This window comes from Pristiophorus japonicus, chromosome 1 (assembly GCF_044704955.1).
Source record: "Pristiophorus japonicus isolate sPriJap1 chromosome 1, sPriJap1.hap1, whole genome shotgun sequence".
Lineage (NCBI taxonomy): Eukaryota > Metazoa > Chordata > Chondrichthyes > Pristiophoridae > Pristiophorus > Pristiophorus japonicus.
This window is the reverse complement of record NC_091977.1, coordinates 101,346,853-101,370,340: the sequence shown is the minus strand read 5'-3', so window position 1 is coordinate 101,370,340 and position 23,488 is coordinate 101,346,853. Positions and strand designations below refer to the sequence as shown.

The 23,488-nt window shown below is 44.0% G+C and overlaps 1 protein-coding gene across 6 annotated transcripts in view; it reads left to right on the top strand.

Annotated features, from left to right (window-relative positions):
- The window catches only part of ercc6l2 (excision repair cross-complementation group 6-like 2), a 171,352-nt gene that overhangs the window by 68,034 nt on the left and 79,830 nt on the right, over positions 1-23,488 (top strand). For 5 of the 6 annotated variants that reach the window (XM_070881961.1, XM_070881973.1, XM_070881966.1 and 2 more), the window contains exons 7-10: positions 1,541-1,748; positions 5,008-5,148; positions 6,850-6,966; positions 14,496-14,615. In XM_070881961.1, the coding sequence (XP_070738062.1) occupies positions 1,541-1,748; positions 5,008-5,148; positions 6,850-6,966; positions 14,496-14,615 (586 nt within the window). Of the gene's footprint in view, positions 1-405; positions 1,176-1,540; positions 1,749-5,007; positions 5,149-6,849; positions 6,967-14,495; positions 14,616-23,488 lie in introns of those variants that run through there. The other variant, XM_070881982.1, reaches the window with a different exon arrangement.

Here is a 23,488-nt window from a genome sequence, read left to right as displayed (position 1 = left end):
AGGTACTAGAAATGTGCCTGTTAGTCATTGACAGAGCAGTTGACCAATCTAGTTGCAGCACTTACTGTATTAATTTTCTTCCCAAGTGTCAATAGGTCACAGCTAGAGGCAACTGTTGCAAAGATAAATGACTCCAGAATTTGACCCTGGTGGTCGCCAGGTGTACAGAAAGACGTGAGAAAATTGTACTGGCATTTCCAGGATTAAAATTGTGAGCCACCTGTCCCCATTTCAGTTACCAACAGTTGTAAGTAATTTCCCATAGCCGAATGAATAGTCCAGCAACCCTAGTTCAACAAGTGATAGTTGAACCTCTGTGTACAAGAGATAGCGTTTCAATTGACTGAGGGGTGAGCGGTTTTGTCACTTGTATTCTGTGCACACACATTTGAACTGACATTGAGTATTGAGGTGCAGCTGCAGCAGCTCCAGATTAACTGGCCATTGATCTCATTACTGTTTGGAACGTTGCTGGTACAGAATGGTTGCTGTATTTATACCTACCTAGAGGTGACTGCAAAATAAGTTATGTGTATAACAATGTGATAAGGTGCTATATAAATGCATTTTTTCTCCCAGTAATCCTGGTTAAAATGTAGCGATGCAGTTTAAACGCTTACAGCCCCGGTGCTCCTCTGGTCATTACTTTATTGTCTAATAAGAATCTAAATGCAGTTTTTGAAGAAATGCATTAATATTAAATACTAATGATTCTCTTGTGGTTATTGCCCGTGGTAGCTACTAGCCTATCTCCCAGCCACTCTGCCAGCCTGTCACAGGCTTGCTCTCTCTAAAGTAAAAACAACATCTTGAAAATAGTTTTCTCGTCAAAACTTACCTCACAAATGTTCTAAAACCATCATGGTAGGGTTTATTGATGTCCCTGGCCAAAGACCGCCCTAAGTGGAGGAAGTGCATCCGGGAGGGCGCTGAGCACATCGAGTCTCATCGGCGAGAGCGTGCAGAAATCAATTGCAGGCAGCGGAAAGAGCGTGCGGCAAACCTGTCCCGCTCTCCCTTACCCTCAACGACTACACACTGGAGGTGGTGTTGGACCTCGTCGTTGATGTCTGCCTTTGCTGATAGACTCCTGAAGTATGGAAAATGGTCCATGGTGTCCAAGGCCGCGCCGTGGATTTTGATGACCCAGGGGCAGTGCTTTGTGGCGGGGTCAGGTTGGTGGAGGACCTTTGTCTTACGGATGTTTAGTGTAAGGCCCATGAGAATCTTACGGTTGCATTCTCAGAGGTTTGTCCACAGCACATGCACTCGGACTCACTTGTGCTGAATTGTTGGCACTGGTGCTAGCGGGGAGTTGGAGTTAAGTCTCCTGAGCTGTTGCTTCGGGTAGAATATCAGTTCAAACTCTAGGATTCTCGTAGAGGCTGAGGCCTTCGACTAAAAGTTTTAATGAAGGCAGTCAGATCAAAAAATGCAGAAGTAGTTCATGCTAATTTATTGAGTTTGTAAATTATTTATGTGGTTATTCTTTGACTGATGGAAATAATGAAATGACTCTTGGAATTCTTGGTACTTACAGGGCCATACCAGGCTGCCTGGGCAACAGAACTCGTTTTAAGGAAGATTTTGCCAATCCAATTGAATTTGGCCAGAGGCACACAGCAACCAAAAGAGAGCTAGCTGTTGGGCGAAAGTCAATGAGACGGTTGGCAAAACGCATGTCCTATTGGTTTCTGAGACGTACCAAGGCTCTCATCAGTGACCAGCTACCAAAGAAAGATGACCGGGTAATAAAGCTCTGTCTGCTGCCGGTGTTTAGTGTATTCCTGAATGAAAATAGAAGGCCAGCACTCACATTAATCTGTTGGAGAGTACTCATCAACTTCCCTGGTCACCACGTAGAATTGGTGACCTTCAATAATTGAACATTATGTCAAAATACTACTGAAGTCTAATATATGGTAGCAGTATATGTGTAATTGTATACAATCACAATAATTGCTATACATATATTAATGTATGTGTACATAAGAAAAAGACAAATAGGAAAGTCTCAAAGACTTTGTGGTTATGTGATACAACCTGCAGTTGTGGCAGCCCTTTATTGTTGCCACTGCTATGATGTGTACAGACATGTTGACCCTGATATTTGCGGGGAGGAAGCAGGGGGTGTGTAGTGGCTGAGATATCCGGGAAATAGGGAAATAGGACCATTTAATGCAGGACCAGATTTACATATTTGGACTCTGTTTCCCGGCCGCAGCCAGTCAGATCGAGAGGCTGGTTGGCTGTCAGGCGAGAAGGCCTGCGGAACCAGGCTGCAACCAGGGATGCGGAGGGAGGGAGAGATCATGGGTCCGGAGCGTCACCTGGGAATGGAGGGGAGCGGAGGGAGGGAGAGATCATGGGTTGGGAATGACACCTAGGAATGGAGGGGAACGGAGGGAGGGAGAGATCATGGGTCGGGAGGGTCACCTGGGAATGGAAGGGAGCGGAGGGAGGGAGAGATCATGGGTCGGGAGGGACACTTGGGAGTGGAGGGGGGGGGAGGGAGGCGGAGGGAGGGAGAGATCATGAGTCGGGAGGGACATCTGGGAGTGGAGGGGAGGGGAGTGGAGGGAGGGAGAGATCATGAATCGGGAGGGTCACCTGGGAGTGGAGGCGGGGGGAGGGAGGGAGAGATCATGGGTCGAGAGGGACACCTGGGAGTGGAGGGGGGTGGAGGGAGGGAGAGATCGTGGGTCGAGAGGGACACCTGGGAGTGGGGTGGGGGGGTGGAAATCCGGAGAGATTGGTTGGTGTCGGACTTTGGGGGTGCAGAGAGATTGGTTGGGGAGGGTGTGGAGGAGGGCCGGAGAAATCAGTTTGGGGGGGTGGAGGGGCGCATGGGCTGGATGGATTAGTCGGGGCTGGAGAGATCGCGGGTTTAGATTGTGGGGAAATTAACAGGTTTGCTTGGGGACCTGGGATGGGGAGCACTCCTGGTCCACAAGTAGTGTTTAAAAACGTGTTGGATCCAGCCGTCGTTTCATCCCTTCAGTTACCCATAGGCATTAAATCTGAAACAGAGCTTAAATCTGAGACATGCAATCTCATTAAAATATTTAAATTAGGGACCTGCCTCAGGAGAGCAGGTTAATTGCCCCCCCCTCAACCCACCTCTGTTAAAGCTGCAAGTTGGGGTTACCATTTTTGAAATTTGACCCTGACCATTTTGGAGGGTTAAAATTACCCCCATTGTTTCATCACCTCAAATGACTACTTTTCTACAACATGAGATAAAGGTGAAAATCAGAACAACCCTCACTGTCGGAAATCTCACTCTTTAACAACAACTTTCATTGTCCAAGCTTTATTTTTTTAATTTCTCGAATACACATACACAGGTAGATGACACTTTCTATCCATGCCCCTCAGCTAACAACTACGGGGACCCAGGATAAATTATTTTAGTTGCAATCTAAATATTTTCGAATATGAACTTGAGCTTAAATAGGAAGTGCAGTTGTGGGTTCCTTTGAAAGCTGGAGAGAAATGCTTCATCACTTTGGACCAGTCCTATAGGCAAGCTATTGCTCCCTGCCAACCAGAGTGTGTCTTTACCACCTCAGTATCTTAAGTAATTTGTAGCAAGGCCAAGGACTGCACAGAAACCTCTTGGGGGGTGAAATTCATTATCACCCCGTTTGGGGGGCAGTAACAGTTGGAAGGCGCGAGACTTGGCACCAGGCACTCAAGTCTCGCCCCTCTCAACAAATTTGGGTTACCGCCCCCGGGAGCAAGTGGAGTGCTAAATCAAGCGTTCCATTTTCTTCCTGGTGTGCTCACGGGGCGGACGCCTCAGCAGTGCTGCACACTGGGCCGTGCAGCGTTGCCGCGTCCGAGAGGCTCTTCCCTCATTTAAAGGGAAGGGCCCATGTTGCATACTGTGCAAATGAAAAAGGGGCCTCCCTGGACCACCATGGAGTGAGGGTGCCGCGCGATCAGCCCGGCACTTGAGCAGATCGCGGCCACAACCCCGCGAAGAAAACGGAGCAGCTGTGGGAAAACCAAGTTAAGTTCTTTTTTGAATTTTCATCCTGGTAACGGTCAGCCGCCCAATCCGCACCTCCTGCAGCTGTCTGTGCTTTTGCCTGGCGCTGCTGCAGGGGGCAAAAGTGAATTTCGGGGCCAGGGCGCTAACGGGGCGACGTCCGGGCGCAGGAGATGGGAGCGCAAAGCCATAGCGCCGCCGCTAAACTGCCGCATCAATATGGCGGAAGTCGTTGCCAGCGCCGCGCCCGGGTGGTAAGGCATTTGCACCCCATTAGCTCACGGGAGTCGCAAATGCACCGAATTCTAGTCCCTTGTCTCTTTATTTTGGCTTACTGGTGATATCACATGCCCTGATATAATCTTCATTGACTTTGGAAGGTGGTAAAGTAAATACTTTATTAAACTGTGATTTTGGTTATAAACTGCCAAACAGTTATTAAACTTGTAATTAGATAAATGAACAGTAGCAATGACGCTTTACATTTACAGTAGTTACAGGGTGAACTATGCCTACTCAGAATTATGGAAAATTAAGTTTTGTCTGCAGCACAAACCTTCATTGTGATCCAAGACCCCTGACTTAACCTTATGTGGCGCTTTGCTGTTGACCTTCCATAGAGTCTTTCTGGCTCCAGTGTCAGGGTATTCAAAGAATAGCACAGATATATCATGTTAATTTAGCTATCATATTTTTAATAGAAGTTGGATAGGCTACTTCTTTAGGTGGAGCTCCCCCATCCAATGATACATTTCCACTACCATACTGGATTAGTACAAACTTAATCAAATATACACTTTTCCTCATACAGAGACTTTAGTTGAAACTTACTATTGCAGTTATTGATCTTGGGTTTTCATATCTTTGTGGTTCAGTTGTGATTGTGTAGAAATAAAATGTGCTCTCTACTGACCTCTAAGATTAGCTACCAAAACTGGTTAAACTGGTAGCCTGACTAGCTATCAGTGGATGGGGAAAGAATTTCCCATTTTGAAATGTATTGTTGTTCTCAGGTGGTATACTGCTCCCTGACAGAATTCCAGAAGACAGTATATAAGGCGGTGCTGGAGACTGAGGACATAATGTTGGTTCTGCGTGGCTGGGATCTATGTGATTGCAACAGTGGCCGAAAGAGGAAAAACTGCTGTTATAAGGTCAGCTGTACGACATTGCGCGTAGAGATTCTTATTGGAGAATAGTTCAAAGAACTAGATGCTGCTTTCAGTAAAATTGAGTTGTGTGGCATGAGAAATATAAAACCTGCTTGTATTTTTTTTAAATCTAAATTTCCTGGTCATTTCTGTGTTGGATCAATCTGTATGTTTACATTCTACTTATTTGCAAATGAGAAGCTTAATATCTGAAATCAGCTCATATGTAAGTACAGGTTAATGCAAATACTTTCACCTGTTGGGTACTTAAATTGAGAAGTGACTAGTGCTGCAATTATAACAGCAAAAGCAAAAGTAATTCAGTACAGCAGCACATATTCTGATCAGAGTTCAAGCTACTGCATTGAATTTTGAACCACTCATTTGTAACTTAAGAGGAGATTAAAAATAGTGGAAGTTCTAGAAGGTGCCCCCATCTTGGCAATTCCTCAATGTTCTTCCTTCGCTAGTTTTTTTAAGTAGATAAACACTGCTGTTTTTAAAATGTATATTTTTGGCTGAGTTTTTCTGCTTGTCAAGGCGAGGGGTGTCAGTGCGACTGAATGGAACCCTTTTTGACTTTTGGCAACCAGTGTGAGAATTAAATCTGGGTCAGGAATAGCACAAATTAGTAAAGCTCCCTCTGTTTTACCTCAGCAATGTGTTTTAACCCTATACTAGAACATTATGACATTTCTATTTCCTGCCCATTATTGTGACCTCTTCAGTGCAATTTTAGTACAGAAATGTGAGCAGTTTGGTGATATGGACCAACACTGTTGAGACTGTCCAAACTCATTTCATATGGGTGCCATACAGCTGACAGAAAAGATACTTCTCATCAGTCTGGGCTGTATTCAAACTCCGATACTAAGGCAGCATACAGTATATTAAACCACTGCATTCTTCCCCATCCTCCATAAAGCTTCTGCACATCATCTTAGCTAAGTTGTTATCACTCTTGCTCTGAGTTAGAAGCTTGTGGTTTCAAGCCACACTCCAGGAACTGAGAACACAACCTAGGCTGATACTCCAGTGCTGTACAAAGAGAATGCTGCAATGTTGGAAGTCATATCCTTTGGATGAGATGATAAGCTGTTTGCCTGTTTTGGTCAATCAAGTGGACAGCCAGCAATCCCATGGCACTATTCAAAGAAACGCAGGAAACTCTGGGGACCTAGTCAGCATTCTTTCCTCAGCCAACCCCATCAAAACACAGATTTACTGGCCCTTTATTCATGGGACCGTGCTATGTGAAAAACCACTGCTGTGTGAAAAACCACTGCTGTGTTAGCCTACGTAACTGCACTTCAGAGTAGTTTCCTTATATGTGAAGTGTTTTGAGATGGGATTGTGTCAATCAAGTCTTATTTTTAATTATTAATTCTCGATCCCGAGAGAGGCTGCACTACCTTAATTGGAGCAGCAGGGGTGGTCAGCTGAGTTCTGAAACGTTACTTCGCTGTCAGATTCAGAAATGTAATGAAAATGGCAGCTCTGTTAGGGAGGTTGCCGCTCCTGGTCATAACTTTTTTTTTTAAGTTCTAAATAAGTTTTGGGGGTGGGAGACTCCATGATAAATTCCGTGATCATATATTTTCAGATTCTAAGTTGAGGTCCCAGTTACTGTTAAATCAAGAACTGGAATAATTTGACCTATTTGCTTTTAATAGTACTGATCACTTTTTAATTAAATTTTTTCAGCAAAATCAAGATGGCTCGACAGTACGACAAATCTATTTTAGTTACTTGGCCATCCTCCGTAAGATATCCAATCATGTTTCACTCCTGAAGCCAGATGAGAACACTAGCAAGATGCAGGTAATTCTTTGAATCTAGTTGTATAACATAGCATTTTATTGCCTTTGTAACTGCTGCCCAAACTGACCATTTCAATATTTGAGCAACTGCTACTCCAGGTCTTTCCTGACACTTTATTTAATGTAATGTCATGTTATGCTCCTCCTGTGCTATGTGGGAAGTCAGGGACGCTTCCAGTGTCCCTGACAACTACATGTGCAGGAAGTGTATCCAGCTGCAGCTCCTGACAGACCGCATTGCAGGACCGCTGCGCATGGATTCACTCTGGAGCATCCGCGATGCTGAGGATGTCATGAATAGCACGTTTAGTGAGTTGGTCACACCGCAGGTAAAGGTTACACAGCCAGATAGGGAATGGGTGACAATCAGGCAGAGCAGTGGAAGGAAGGTAGTGCAGTGGCCCCCTGCAGTCATTTTCCTCCAAAACAGATACACCACCTTGGGTACTGTTGGGGGAGATGGCTCATCAGGGGAAGGCAGCAGCAGCCAAGTCCATGGCACCAGGGGTGGCTCTGCTGCACAGGAGGGCAGGAAAAAGAGTGGAAGAGCTATAGTGATAGGGGATTCTATTGTAAGGGGAATAGATAGGCGTTTCTGCGGCTGCAAACGAGACTCCAGGATTGCTACCAGTGCCACGTGCTAGTCAGAGTAGGAATTTCAGGATAGCTCAGATGAATTCGTGGCTTGAGGAATGGTGCAAGGGGGAGGGATTCAAATTCCTGGGACATTGGAACCGGTTCTGGGGGAGGTGGGACCAGTACAAACTGGACGGTCTGCACCTGGGCAGGACCGGAACTGATGTCCTAGGTGGAGTGTTTGCTAGTGCTGTTGGGGAGGGTTTGAACTAAAAAGGCAGTGGGATGGGAATCTATGCAGGGAGGCAGAGGGAAGTAAAAAGGGGGCAGAAGCAAAAGGTAGGAAGGAAATAAGAAAAGGTGGAGAGCAGAGAAATCAAAGGCAAAAATCAAAAAGGGCCACATTACAACATAATTCTAAAAGGACAAAGAGTATTAAAAAAACAAGCCTGAATGCTCTGAATCTCAATGCGAGGAGCATTCGTAATAAGGTGGATGAATTGACTGCGCAGATAGCTGTTAACGGAAAGTATATAATTGGGATTACGGAGACATGGCTCCAAGGTAACCAAGGCTGGGAACTCAACATCCAGGAGTATTCAAGATTCAGGAAGGACAGACAGGAAGGAAAAAGAGGTGGGGTAGCTTTACTGGTGAAAGAGGAGATTAACGAAGGACATTAGCGTGGATCATGTAGAATCTATATGGGCAAAACACCAAAGGGCAGAAAACGTTGGTGAGAGTTGTGTACAGACCACCAAACAGTAGTAGGGAGGTTGGGGATGGCATCAAACAGGAAATTAGGGATGCGTGCAATAAGGGTACAGCAGTTATTATGGGTGACTTTAGAAACATAGAAAATAGGTGCAGGAGTAGGCCATTCGGCCCTTCGAGCCTGCACCACCATTCAATGTGATCATGGCTGATCATTCACCTCAGGGAATTCTACAGGTTAACAACTCTGAGTGAAGAAGTTTCTCCTCATCGCAGTCCTAAATGGCTTACCCCTTATCCTAAGACGGTGTCCCCTGGTTCTGGACTTCCCCAACATCAGGAACATTCTTATCGCATCTAACCTGTCCCGTCCCGTCAGAATCTTATACGTTTCTATGAGATCCCCTCTCATCCTTCTAAACTCCAGTGTATAAAGGCCCAGTTGATCCAGTCTCTCCTCCTGAGGACTGGAAGAAATTTAGAATTCAGCAGAGGAGGACTAAGGGTTTAATTAGGAGGGGGAAAATAGAGTATGAGAGTAAGCTTGTAGGGAACATAAAAACTGACCGCAAAAGCTTCTATAGATATGTGAAGAGAAAAAGATTAGTGAAGACTAATGTAGATCCCTTGCAGTCAGAATTAAGTGAATTCATACTGGGGATCAAGGAAATGGCAGACCGATTGAACAACTACTTTGGTTCTGTCTTCATTAAGGAAGACACGAATAACCTTCCATGGTGGTCATTGATGCATTGGTGGTCATTTTCCAACATTCCATGGATCAGTTCCTATGGACTGGAGGGTAGCTAATGTAACCCCACTTTTTAAAAACGGAGGGAGAGAGAAAACAGGGAATTATAGACCAGTTAGCCTGACATCGGTGGTGGGGAAAATGCTGGAATCAATTATTAAAGATGTAATAGCAGCGCATTTGGAAAGCAGTGACAGGATCGGTCTAAGTCAGCATGGATTTATGAAAGGGAAATCATGCTTAACAAATCTAGACTTTTTTGAGGATGTAACTAGTAGAGTGGATACGGGAGAACCAGTGGATGTGGTGTATTTGACTTACAAAAGGCCTTTGACAAGGTCCCACACAAGAGATTTGTGTGCAAAATTAAGGCTTATGGTATTGGGGGTAATGTATTGACATGGATAGAAAACTGGTTGGCAGACAGGAAGCAAAGAATGGGGATAAATGGGTCCTTTTCAGACTGGCAGGCAGTGACTAGTGGGATGCCGCAGGGTTCAGTGCTGGGACCCCAGCTATTTACAATATACATTAATGATTTAGACGAAGGAATTAAATGTAATATCTCCAAGTTTGCAGATGACACTAAACTGGGTGGCGGTGTGAGCTGTGAGGAGGACGCTAAGAGGTTGCAGGGGGACAGGTTAGGTGAATGGGCAAATGTATGGCAGATGCAGTATAATGTGGATAAGTGTAAGGTTATCCATTTTGGTGGCAAAAACAGGAAGGCAGATTATTATCTGAATGGTGACAGATTAGTAAAAGGGGAGTTCGCAACGAGACCTGGATGTCATGGTACATCAGTCATTGAAGGTAGGCATGCAGGTACAGCAGGCAGTAAAGAAAGCGAGGGGATTTGAGCATAGGAGCAGGGAGGTCTTACTGCAGTTGTACAGGGCTTTGGTGAGATCACACCTTGAGTATTGTGTGCAGTTTTGGTCTCCTAATCTGAGGAAGGACATTCTTGCTATTGAGGGAGTGCAGCAAATGTTCACCAGACTGATTCCCGGGATGGCTGGACTGACATATGAAGAAAGACTGGATCAACTAGGCTTATAATCACTGGAATTTAGAAGAATGAGAGGGGATCTCATAGAAACATATAAAATTCTGACGGGATTGGACAGGTTAGATGCAGGAAGAATGTTCCCGATGTTGAGGAAGTCCAGAACCAGAGATCACAGTCTAAGGATAAGGGGTAAGCCATCTAGGACCGAGATGAGGAGAAACTTCTTCACTCAGAGAATTGTGAACCCTGTGGAATTTTCTCCCACAGATAGTTGTTGAGGCCAGTTCATTGGATATATTCAAAAGGGAGTTAGATGTGGCCCTTACGGCTAAAGGGATCAAGGGGTATGGAGAGAAAGCAAGAATGGGGTACTGAAGTTGCCTGATCAGCCATGATCATATTGAATGGTGGTGTAGGCTCGAAGGGCCGAATGGCCTACTCTTGCACCTACTTTCTATGTTTCTATGTAATTATGTTATTTTGTCAGGTCAATTGCTATTTTTAGCAATAAACATGCATTACTCTACATCTGCCATTAACTATGGAGTTGGCTGGGGAACACTGTCCCAGGCAAATTCATTCGCCATTCATTCTCTAGTGACAGACAAGGAAATTATTAGCTTGCTATGATTGGAATGCAAATCCATCACAATGTACCTGATAGAAAGTGACTTAAAATCATCCAACTATTGAGCTAGTGATCTCAAGTGACACACGCAAATGGAAAACATGTTTTCAGAAACGCGTTGGCAGTCACATTGTAATTTGTAAATTTTGTTTTTCTGCACAGAAATATTTGCTCTGGTAGTTTTGTGATAGAATTATCTTTTACAATCTCTCTTTTGTGTTCTTGCCTGTAGCCAAGTGAACACAAATCCAACTTTTAACTGAAAGGACCTGCAGCAGAAACTCACTCTTCCCAGCTCTGGGAAGACAGGGAATGGGGGTGAAGGAGAAAAAAATAATTACAATCAGCCCTACTGTTGGTTGGGGAGCGACAGCAGGGAGGCTGACCGATACATTGGTCTGCATTTAGAGTCAACTGGCCAGGAAAGTGACAGGGTTAGGCAGGGTAGGGAGCTGGGTCTGATGTTGAGGCAAGGTGAGCCGAGACATTACTTAGATTTTCAAAAGATATTTCATGTGAGGTATTTAAGGAAGATTAAGGTGAAATCAATGGCAGATTAATTGTTTAAGTTGATGATTAGCTTGACAGTAAAAATAGAAATAATGATTAATAGAAAACCTAGTGTAGTTCTATATTTCTGTATATTCTCAGTCTCCTGTTTACAAAGTTCATAAATTATATGAAAGATGGAGGCCCAATTGTAAAATTAACAGGCTATGTGGCCAGAAGATAAGTGTAATGAAGATCAACAGCTTTCAAGAGGATGCGGACATATTAAACAGATGGAGTAAGTAATGGCAGGTGAATTTTGATGTAGATAAAAGGGAGACATAGAAACATAGAAAAATAGATGCAGGAGTAGGCCATTCAGCCCTTCGGACCTGCACCACCATTCAATATGATCATGGCTGATCATTCACCTCAGTACCCCTTTCCTGCTTTCTCTCCATACCCCTTGATCCCTTTAGCCGTAAGCGCCATATCTAATTCCCTCTTGAATATATCTAACGAACTGGCATCAACAACTCTCTGCGGAAGAGAATTCCATAGGTTAACAACTCTGAGTGAAAAAGTTTCTCCTCATCTCAGTCCTAAATGGCTTACCCCTTGTCCTTAGACTGTGACCCCGGTTCTTGACTCCCCCAACATCAGGAACATTCTTCCTGCATCAGTCCCGTCAGAATTTTATATGTTTCTATGAGAGCCCTCTCATTCTTCTAAACTCCAGTGAATACAGGCCCAGGCGATCCAGTCTCTCCTCATATGTCAGTCCTACCATCCCTGGAATCATTCTGGTGAACCTTTGCTGCACTCCCTCAGATTAGGAGACCAAAATTGAACACAGTATTCCAGGTGAGGCTTCACCAAGGCCCTGTACAGCTGCAGCAAGACCTCTCTGCTCCTATACTCAAATCCCCTAGCTATGAAGGCCAACATGCCATTTGCCTTCTTCACCACCTGCTGAACCTGCATGCCAACCTTCAATGACTGATGTACCATGACACCCAGGTCTCTTTGCACCTCCCCTTTTCCTAATCTGCCGCCATTCAGATAATATTCTGCCTTTGTGTTTTTGCCACCAAAGTGGATAACCTCACATTTATCCACATTATACTGCATCTGCCATGCATTTGCCCACTCACCTAACCTGTTCAAGTCACCCTGCAGCCTCTTAGCATCCTCCTCATAGCTCACACTGCTACCAACTTGGTGTCATCTGCAAACTTGAAGATAATACTCTCAATTCCTTCATCTAAATCATTAATGTATATTGTAAATAGCTGTGTTCCAGCACTGAGCCCTGCGACACCCCACTAGTCACTGCCTGCCATTCTGAAAAGGACCTGTTTATCCCGACTCTCTGCTTCCTGTCTGCCAACCAGTTCTCTATCCACGTAAATACATTACCCCCAATACCGTGTGCTTTAATTTTGCACACAAATCTCTTGTTGGGACCTTGTCAAAAGCCTTTTGAAAGTCCAAATACATCACATCCACTGGTTCTCCCTTTTCTACTCTACTAGTTACATCCTCAAAAAATTCGAGAAGATTTGTCAAGCATGATTTCCCTTTCATAAATCCATGCTGACTTGGATCGATCCTGTCACTGCTTTCCAAATGCGCTGCTATTTCATCTTTAATAATTGATTCCAACATTTTCCCCACTACTGATGTCAAGCTAACCTGTCTATAATTCCCCATTTTCTCTCTCCCTCCTTTTTTAAAAAGCGTTGTTACATTAGCTACCCTCCAGTCCATAGGAACTGATCCAGAGTCGATAGACTGTTGAAAAATGATCACCAATGCATCCACTATTTCTAGGGCCACTTCCTTAAGTACTCTGGGATGCAGACTATCAGGCCCTGGGGATTTATCGGCCTTCAATCCCATCAATTTCCCAACACAATTTCCTGACTAATAAGGATTTCCTTTAGCTCCTCGTTCTCGCTAGACCCTCGGTCCCCTCGTACTTCCGGAAGGTTATTTGTGTCTTCCTTCGTGAAGACAGAACCAAAGTATTTGTTCAATTGGTCTGCCATTTCTTGTTCCCCATTATAAATTCACCTGATTGTGTACATGTACAATGTACATCGGAACACAAATGGTGAAACATGGGTTATATTTTAAGTTAGTCAGTAAATTGCAAGTTGGGGCAAAGAGATATGTCAAGAAGAGTTTCCCCTTACAGAAAGGAATTAATGTTTCTTTTAAGTCAGTGCATCCTCATTAATTGGGGGAATGCAATGAATGGGTTATATTTTGAAATGGGCTAGTGATTTGAGGAAAGCCCATTTTCTTGTAAGGGAAGGCACCCATGAGTATTTCCAAGGGGACAGGTCCTATTTTATGTAGGTCACTACGAACTTTGAGCCAGAGGAACCTGGCCCATTGTGAAACAATCAGGTGCATCCTCTCCCCCTCCCCCCACCATCAAGGAATGACGCCACAAAAAAAAATTGGGAGATTCATTTTATAACAAAACAAAATACCTTTTTGCAATAGTAGAAAAGGAAAAGATTTGTATGTGATTATTAACCATTCAATGAAAGTATCCAATCAATAAGACTAGTTGAGTACAAAGATGTAAGTCAAAGCAAGTTATTTTAACTCTAACTTATTTAGAACATTGTGTTCAACTTTGAAAATCCTAGCTTTGTAAGAATGCTGATGAAGGTTTAGGATAGAGTAGTACAGACAATATTTGGACATAGTTTATAAAGAGAGATCAATGTAATCGAACGTTTTATTGGAGAAGAGAAGATTGTGAGAAGACATGATCTGGGTCTTCAAGGGATCAGCGGCATAGAACATGTAAATGTAACAAGTTATGTAACTTAGAATGTTTCTATTTTACCTCACAGAAGGATATGATTGAAGGTTATAAGGATAAGAATATGTACTGATGTTCACTCTCTCTACAGCATGACAATTGCTGTGTTCTTGTGCAGTGAAAATGAAGTCTAAAAAATAATTACAGTAAATGCTGGAAATACTCCTCAGGTCAGGCAGCATCTGTGCAGAGAGAAACCGAGTTAACGTTTCAGGCCGATAACCTTTCGTCAGAATTGGTCTGAAAAATAATTAGTCATTTTGAATATTGTTTGTTGTAACATTACACTAATCGGCAAGAATTCTACTTGAATACATTCTGGAGTCTCGCATAAATTTCAGAGTATTTTATCTTAGAAACGTTCCTGTGTTTTGTTGACTTCCCCAGGAGATTAAATAGGACTGGGCTTCATGGGACAGGTTGCCTTCTCTCATTCCATACTTGTGTTAGTACTGTCTGATGTATAATGAGATTTTGATCGCAAGTTTAGTTCATATTTATGATTTTTGTCTTTGTTTAAGGCATCCACTGTCAGAAGAGTCTGTGAACATGTATTTTGCAAGTTTCCAGAGTTTGTACAGCAGAGCAAAGAAGCTGCTTTTACGACCATTTCTGATCCTAAATACAGTGGGAAAATGAAGGTAAGAATCAGGACAAATGTTGTATAATTGTCCAATGATTCAATATTTGTTTTTGTGAAAATGCAAATATTTATATTTTTCAATTGCAACAACAGCTTACATTCATGTGACATCTTTTAATGTAAAGTGCTTCATAGAGATGAAAATAACCAGAAATTAAGAAATGGAGCAAGAAGTTTTTATAGTAGTGATCAAAGAGGTAGGTAGGCCTTTAGATGGCTTTTGAAGGAGAGGAAAGAGATAGCGAAGCAGAGGGACTTAAGGAGAATGTTTGTGTGTAGGGCTGAGAAACCTGAAGACTGGAACGAAAAGTGGATGGAAGAGAAGGGGAATGTAAAGTGAAAGAGCAGACAGTGCGTACAAAAGCATAGGAATAAATGAGGTTGCAGAAGTAGGACAGCAATGACATGGTAGGAATTGCAGATGATTACAAAGATTTCGGGCTAGACTTTCCACCACATCGCCCAAATGTGGCTGATCTATCGCCCAAAATGGGCCTCTATCGCCCATTTTGAGGAAAAAAATGGAAACTAGGCCAGAAATATCGCTGGAAAATTAGGCCTCCCAAGTTTCGGCTCACTTCGCCGAACTGATCGCCGAGCTGATCACCCACACAAAGCCCATCCCAACTTTCGGCACATCGCTGGCACAAGGCCAGGCTGATGTAAGGCCTAAAACATCGCTGAGAAATAGTTGCTTTTCCTGGGCCTTACAGAAGGAAATGGGCACGATGGGCGCCATTTTGAAGATCAGAGAAAGGGGGAGACAGCCAAAAAGACATGTTAGATGGTTGTGAGTGATTTATGGGTCCTGCATCGGTAGATCTGCTCAGATTTGTAATTATTCTTAATTGTATTTCAGTGGATTAGGCATTTTTTATGGAATACATTATAGAGTAGTTTATAGATTGAAAATAATTATTGATAGTGATGGGGCCTATGCTTTCTGCGCCATTATTCGTAACTGCCCACAAGCTGGTTTCTGAAAGGATCAATCGAAGAGGTGGCAGAGAAATGCGGAGACAGCGGAGACAACCAATGAAGGTACAAAGAAATGCAATCTTACCTCAACTTGACAGAAAACGCGTGTCTAAGGAGGCTACGCTTCAGGAAGGAGGTCATCGATGAGATCTGCCAGCTCATCAAGGGGGATCTTCAACCTTCCAGCACCATCAGAACCACACTGTCCGTTGAGGTGAAGTTTACTGTTGCCCTAGCCTTCTATGCTACGGGATCTTTTCAGGCTTCAGCTAGCGACATCTGTCATAACTCTCAGCACACCACACACTGCTGTATTCGGCAGGTGACTGGAGCCCTTTACGCTCGCAGGATGGACTTTATCAGCTTCCCTATGATCAGGGAGGCACAGACAGGGAGGGCTTTGGGTTTCTACAGAATAGCACACTTCCCCAAGGTGCAGGGAGCAATAGACTGCACACACATTGCACTGAAAGTTCCTTAAAGAACATAAAGGTGTTTCGTAACAGAAAGGAGTTCCATTCCCTAAATGTGCAGCTTGTTGTCGATCACAAGCAAATAATCATGACAGTAAATGCTACATTTCCTGGCAGCATCCATGATGCGCAAATCCTACGTGAGAGTGCTATCCCTGACCTGTTTGTCAATCAGCCAGAAGGTCACGGTTGGATGCTGGGGGATAAGGGATATGGCCTTGCCAGTTGGCTGATGACCCCTCTGCGTAATCCCGTCACTGAAGCAGAGAAGCGTTACAATGAAAGCCACATAGCGACACGCAACATAATCGAAAAGACAATTGGAGCCCGAAAGCAGCGCTTCAGGTGCCTGGACCATTCTGGTGGCAGCCTACAGTACCACCCTGACCAGGTCGCTGAGTTTATTGTGGTGTGTTGCATATTGTATAACCTCGCTATAAGGAGAGGACAAGTAATACCCGATCGGGCTGCAGGTCCACCTCCAGAAGGAGGGGAGACGGAAAAGGCAGCCGATGAGGAGGAAGAGGCGGAAGAGGAGGCTGATGAGGACCTAGGGGAGGGCAGTCAGCCTGGCGATCTAGCCCTGGTACCATCACCACCCCAAAGACCAGTGCCCAGTGGCAGTTACGCGGCTGCTAAGCTTGTGCATTAGCAGCTCATTTACGAATGCTTTTCATGACCTTTCATTGTGGATAGTCACATTTACATTTACATTTATAGTTAAGCAAAAGTTGCATTTGCGTAGAGTTACGTTTTTGCCTTGCCTGCAGTGGTCTGGCATGTTCATTAATGCTTAAGTTATGCAAACTTTTGTAACAGTAGTACAGTGCTCAAGTAATGCAGAACAATTGTTAAAATGCTATGCTTAACGTAACTATGAGAGAAGGCACAACACTTGTTAAACTCAATAAAAAATGTTATTTAACAAAATGAAGTATTAAATCTCAACACCCTCCGCACCTCCCCCCCCGCCCCCCGCACCCAACACACCGTTCCCCCACACCCAAACAGCAGTGAATGAACGAACTTTTAAACAATTAACAATTTATTAGAAAAACCAACCCGCCTCCCTACCTGCGGCCACGTTTCCCTCCAGGTCCTTTCCCACCCTGTGTTTCAACACCACCCGCCCATTTTGGTCTACACAGACCTGGACGAAGCTGGAGTGCAGCGGGAAACGGCAAGACTTCCTGCCATGGTGGAGGTGACGAAGTGGAAGGCGAAGCCTGAGGCTCGTCTTCCGAGTCAGGAGGAACTGTATCCTCCGTACTCGCCCAAGTGCTAGGGGTCGCACTCTGAGCTGATACGACACCTTGGGGTGCAGCGCCGTATCCAGCCAGCAACGCATGCCGAAGGGCATTGGTTGAGGCGATCTGCTCGGTTTTAAATTGGCTCCCCCGTATTTTGAGGCTGTGCCCCCTAGTTCTAGTCTCCCCGACCAGTGGAAACAACCTCTCTGCCTCTATCTTGTCTATCCCTTTCATTATTTTAAATGTTTCTTTAAGATCACCTCTCATCCTTCTAAACTCCGAGTAAAGACCCAGTCTACTCAATCTATCATCATAAGGTAACCCCCTCATCTCCAGAACCAGCCTCGTGAATCGTCTCTGTACCCCCTCCAAAGCCAGTATATCCTTCCTTAAGTAAGGCGACCAAAACTGCACGCTGTACTCCAGGTGCGGCCTCACTAATACCCTGTACAGTTGCAGCAGGACCTCCCTGCTTTTGTACTCCATCCCTCTCGCAATGAAGGCCAACATTCCATTCGCCTTCCTGATTACCTGCTGCACCTGCAAACTAACTTTTTGGGATTCATGCACAAGGACCCCCAGGTCCCTCTGCACCGCAGCATGTTGTAATTTCAAATAATATTCCCATTCATTGTTTTTTTTTCCAAGGTGGATGACCTCACATTTTCCAACATTGTATTCCATCTGCCAAACCTTAGCCCATTCGCTTAACCTATCTAAATCTCTTTGCAGCCTCTCTGTGTCCTCTACACAACCCACTTTCCCACGAATCTTTGTGTCATCTGCAAATCTTGTTACACTACACTCTGTCCCCTCTTCCAGGTCATCTATGTATATTGTAAACACTTGTGGTCCCAGCACCGATCCCTGTGGCACACCACTAACCACCGATTTCCAAACCGAAAAGGACCCATTTATCCCGACTCTGCTTTCTGTTCGCCAGCCAATTCTCTATCTATGCTAATACATTTCCTCTGACTCCGCGTACCTTTATCTTCTGCAGTAACCTTTTGTGTGGCACCTTATCGAATGCCTTTTGGAAATCTAAATACACCACATCCATCGGTACACCTCTATCCACCATGCTCGTTATATCCTCAAAGAATTCCAGTAAATTAGTTAAACATGATTTCCCCTTCATGAATCCATGTTGCGTCTGTTTGATTGCACTATTCCTATCTAGATGTCCCGCTATTTCTTCGCACGCTGATTGAAACATGGCAGTTAAACTGGTGGCGGGACTGAGTGCGGCGCATACCCGAAGGGAGGACGCTGCCTCCATTTTATATTGGGTTATTTCGCCAAGGGGAGGAGGCAGGGCAGAGTCAAAGCTGAGCTCACTCCTGCCCTCCCCCAGTGTTCACATGCATTCACTTTCCAGCAGGATCAATGGTTAGCTGTCAAGACCTGGAACCCTGGCTGATTCCCCCCCAACCCCACTCTAGCTCAGGTGTGCTGAGGCTGCTGCAGTGCTCATATTAAGAAGAAGCTAAGTTAGCATAGACTAAGCATCAAATTTAGGATTTGCTTGCTCTGTATGGTTCAGAATCACATTGCATTTACTAACTGAGTCAACGGTGGAGCCCGAATTGAAGTTCAATTGGAAAAGTAGCTTTTTCAACGTTTGATCTATCAGTCTCCATATGAACACCTGTGAGTGACATCACCAGAGTAAGCATGAAGATATATCGCTAAATAAATATTTTAATGTGCTTTAAATCATGTGCGTAATCTGTATCTTTCTGCTATAGCAGACTGGAATGTATTTATATGTTAAGTTAGTGACTACATGTATTTTTATTGCTCGTTCTGCTTGTCTAAATGCATACAGCTTGTCGCTGCATTTTCAAGCAGTAAATTAAACCTGCAGTTAAGTTGATGTTTATAGGCGGATTCCAGCCTAGCTGATTTGAAAAGCTCTGTAAATATTGAAGTACACATCAATAGTTGTAATATTTTATTACTGAATGAATGAAAGCAGTGGACATGGTGCAGAAAATTCCTCATTTCCCCTTGGTACATTTTGTCTTCTGCGTAGTCCATTAAGTCTGCCACTGCCAGATGTGGACATACTTCCCTTGAAAATAACAGTCCAGCCATTGTACACAAGGCACCAGTTATCGGCTTCCCCAAACCATGGAACATCTTGCGAGTCAGATTATTGGCAGGTCCACATCTGTACACATTCTGGGAAGCCAGGGCCTACTGTAAACAGAGCAACACAAGAGCACCCCCTGGGCATCTGGCTGATTATTTAGAGAAGAGCGTTCCAAGAAGATATTGAGTAAAGTCCTTGCTTTAGTAATATTCAGATAAGATGAGCTCTGTGCAGACCCATTCTAACCAGAATGTATTGATTATTTTTTCACTGAATGGCTTTATTGAACTCCTGGTGTGTTCCCTAAATCCCCATAGAACGTGCAATGTGGGCTTAAAGTAAAGTGTGTCTTTTTTGTACACTAGCCTATCCAAGTTTCCAGAAATGTGCTGCCATGCATGCCCTGGTTAAAAGCATGGTGAATAAAGTTTGATTAAACCAAGATGGTTGTTCCCTGCAGATTTTTCTGGGTCCAATTTTCCTGTATGGTTGACAATATTACAATAACTGTCCAGAATAGAAATTAATGTCTCACTAATTTGCTATCAAGAGTGACAAAAAAGTGCAATTATGATGCCTTACATGCAATCTCCAGCAAAATGAATCCCACAGCTAAACCAGTACTAAATTTCATCATTCTTCTCAAAAGCTGGATTTAAGAAAATATAGTGAGAATCAAGTTCAGTCTAGTTATGTGGCACAGCATGACACAGCTGAGAAACCCCTCAATTTTGAGTGCTATCAGCAGTTGTAAAAGGTAAGCTATTCTGCATTGTGCTGTTATTCCACGCTGGTATTGTTGAAACATTTTTTAAAAATCATTTAACATGGTACATTACAACAGAGACAATACTTCAAAGGTACTGCAGTTGTCTATCAAGCACTTTGAGGCAACTCGTGGATGGGAAAGGTGCTTTATAAATGCTAGTTCTTTCATTTCCTTCCTTCCTCCCTACACTGTTCCATCGGCCAAATGGCAGTCAGACTTCTGCTAGTAGGCAGGCAGGATAAGTTTCAATGCACCTTACAAGAGACATGATTAGATTTGGGGGCATTATATTGGCTCCAGGTTTTCTATGGAAGCTGACGCAACACTTTTCCACCACTCAGCTAACTTTTGGCTGTATTGCAGCAAAGGCTAAAGGTTCAATTTTGCAGTTATCTCTGAGGATTACTGCACTAAATCTATAGGTGTAAATCTGCCTTGAAAATCTTGAATAGCATTGATACAAACTGAAAATGATCATGCATCACCTTCTGCAGGCAATTTTTTAACAAATCTTTTGCTGCCCCACTCTGTGGAAGAAAAGAAAACTAGAGGACAACTTACCCTGTATAATGTCCGTGTACTGTCTAACAGCTGACTTAATAGCAGGGCATTATTGAGCCGTCCATCTTGTGATGGAGGTAAACCTGGAGATAATTCTGCACAAGATTTCAGCCCCTGTTGAATAGTTAAAGAGCTACATTAAAGAGTCTGGCCATCTGTGATGGGGACTATTCAATATTCTCAGCTTTGTGGCTAATAGTGCAAAGGGAACATAGAAATAGGTTTTAAAAGAAAACCCTTTTCTACCCTGTTTGTGTTATTTTTCTGTGCTTACCCAGCTAAAGGCTGAGGAGCATTTTTCATCTTATTAACCCAACCCTTTAGACACAATATAACCCACCACAGAACGGCTGCAAAACATTTTAAAGTTTGAACTTCAAGTCCACCTATGTCTTTGGATTCAAAGAACTCGAATGATGTATTACTGTTTGAATTTTTGATTCAACAAGAACAGCAACATTGAGAAGCGAATATTAAAATAAAAATGGCAAAGCAATCAACAATAACAACTTACATTTATATAGTAGCTTTAACATGGTGAAATGTTCCAAGTCATTTCATGTTTTGGGTGAAAACAGAGTCGGAGGAAAATCAGGGGAAATAGTAAAAGTTTGGTCAAAGCGCTAGGAGGCTTTCAAAGTAGGAGAGAGATGTGGCAATGTGGAGATGTTTAGGGAGGTCCAGAGTGTGGGGGAAAGATAGCTCAAAACTCTACTACTGATCGTGGAGTATAGGGAGGGGAGAAAATACACAGTATACCATAATTGGAAGGATAGGGTTGGAAGAGATAGCAGAGGTTGGAGTGTGACCATGGAAGGAGTTGCACCATAGAAGTGTTTTTGTACAGGTGAGCCAGGGAATGATAAATAATGCTAATTTTCATTTTCAGTTGCGGTAGGAAACTGGCAGCAGCAGAGCGACCACCTGTTAGACATTCTGCCCAAAATTCCTTTCTGTGGAAAGGAGAATCGTGCAGGACGTACAATGGGAGGCCAATCCAGTACTGCCAGTTTTCCACCCCTGCCGCAAATGAAACCGACCCCAATTGTCATCATCATAGGCAGTCCCTCGAACGAGGATGATTTGTTTCCACATGAGTTCACAGATATTTCGATGAAGGACCCGATATTCCAGTCTTGAACTCCAATCGAAGGGATGGAAGATGCCTGTGTGTGGATTTTTTTAACGTGTGGTGACCGTTGCACATCAGCCACCACACGGGCTTGACAGAGCTAGGCCTTTATCCAGTGGCAAGGGTTAACCAGGACGACTGGAGACCTGCTCTGCTGCATGGACCTAGTGTGCACACATATGCAGTGTGGACAGCATCCAGTGAGCATGTAGAGGCTGCCATATCCATTTTTCCTTCAGCTTTCTGCTTGTTCCGATTTCCAGTGGCTGCTTGTGAGGCACACACCTTCCGAATGTCCAATGTCTAGTGTCTAGTGTAGATATTCATTAAGCTTATAGAGGTGTATCAATTTTTAGAAATTAAAGCACAGAAACAGGGCATTCAGCCCAACCAGTCCATATTGATACTTATCCTTCACACGAGCAGTACTCCTAATTCCATGTATCCACCTATTCCCAAATCTTTGTACTCCTTTTTCCTTCAACTAACTAACTTGCCCTTAAATGTTGACTGACACTCTCGGCTTTTTTCATGGTTATTGTTATATATGTAAACCTGTAAATACCTTGTATAACTACCAGAGGGCTCATCCCCTGGAGTCCCAAGGGATCCCACAATCCCTTGGGAGCACCTGCACTTAAGGAGGCCTCACAGGCTGGAGAGGCACTCTGTAATAAAAGATGACGGTCACGCTTTACTTTGAGCTCGCAGTATCTGGTCAGACTCTTTATTCATACATAACAATTGGCGACAAGATACAGATGACGAACCCCACCGCAACGATGCAGAGAACAGTGGGCATCCTGGAGAAATTTTTGAAGGGAGATGATTGGGAAACCTTCATGGAGTGACTCGACCAATACTTTGTGGCCAACGAGCTGGAAGGAGAAATGAACGCTGCCAAACGAAGGGCGATTCTCCTCACCGTTTGCGGGGCACCAACGTATGGCCTCATGAAAAATCTGCTTGCTCCAGCGAAACCCACAGAGAAATCGTATGATGATTTGTGCACACTGGTCCGGGAGCATCATAACCTGAAGGAAAGCGTTCTGATGGTGAGGTACCGGTTCTACACGTACAAAAGGTCTGAATGCCAGGAAGTGGCGAGCTATATCGCCGAGCTAAGACGCCTTGCAGGACATTGCGAATTTGAAGGACATTTGGAGCACATGCTCAGGGACTTCTTTGTACTTGGCATTGGCCATGAAGTGATACTTCACAAACTTTTGACTGTAGAGACCCCAATCTTCAGTAAAGCCATAGCGACAGCCCAGGCGTTCATTGCCACCAGTGACAATACCAAGCAAATCTCTCAGTACACAAGTGCTGCTACAAGTACTGTGAACAAAGTAATGTTTTTTTCGAATTGCAACGTACAGGGCAGGCCTCACATGCCTGCAGCTGCACGTCCGCAGATGTCTCAGAGTCCACCATCAAGGGTGATGAATGCTAGGCCATTAACACCTTGTTGGCGCTGCAGGGGTGATCCATCATTTCCATTCATGCCGCTTCAAAGGATACCTTTGCAAGGGCTGTGGAACAATGAGACACCTCCAACGTATGTGCAGGCAAGCTACAAACCCTGCTGATCCTGCAAACCCCCATGTTGC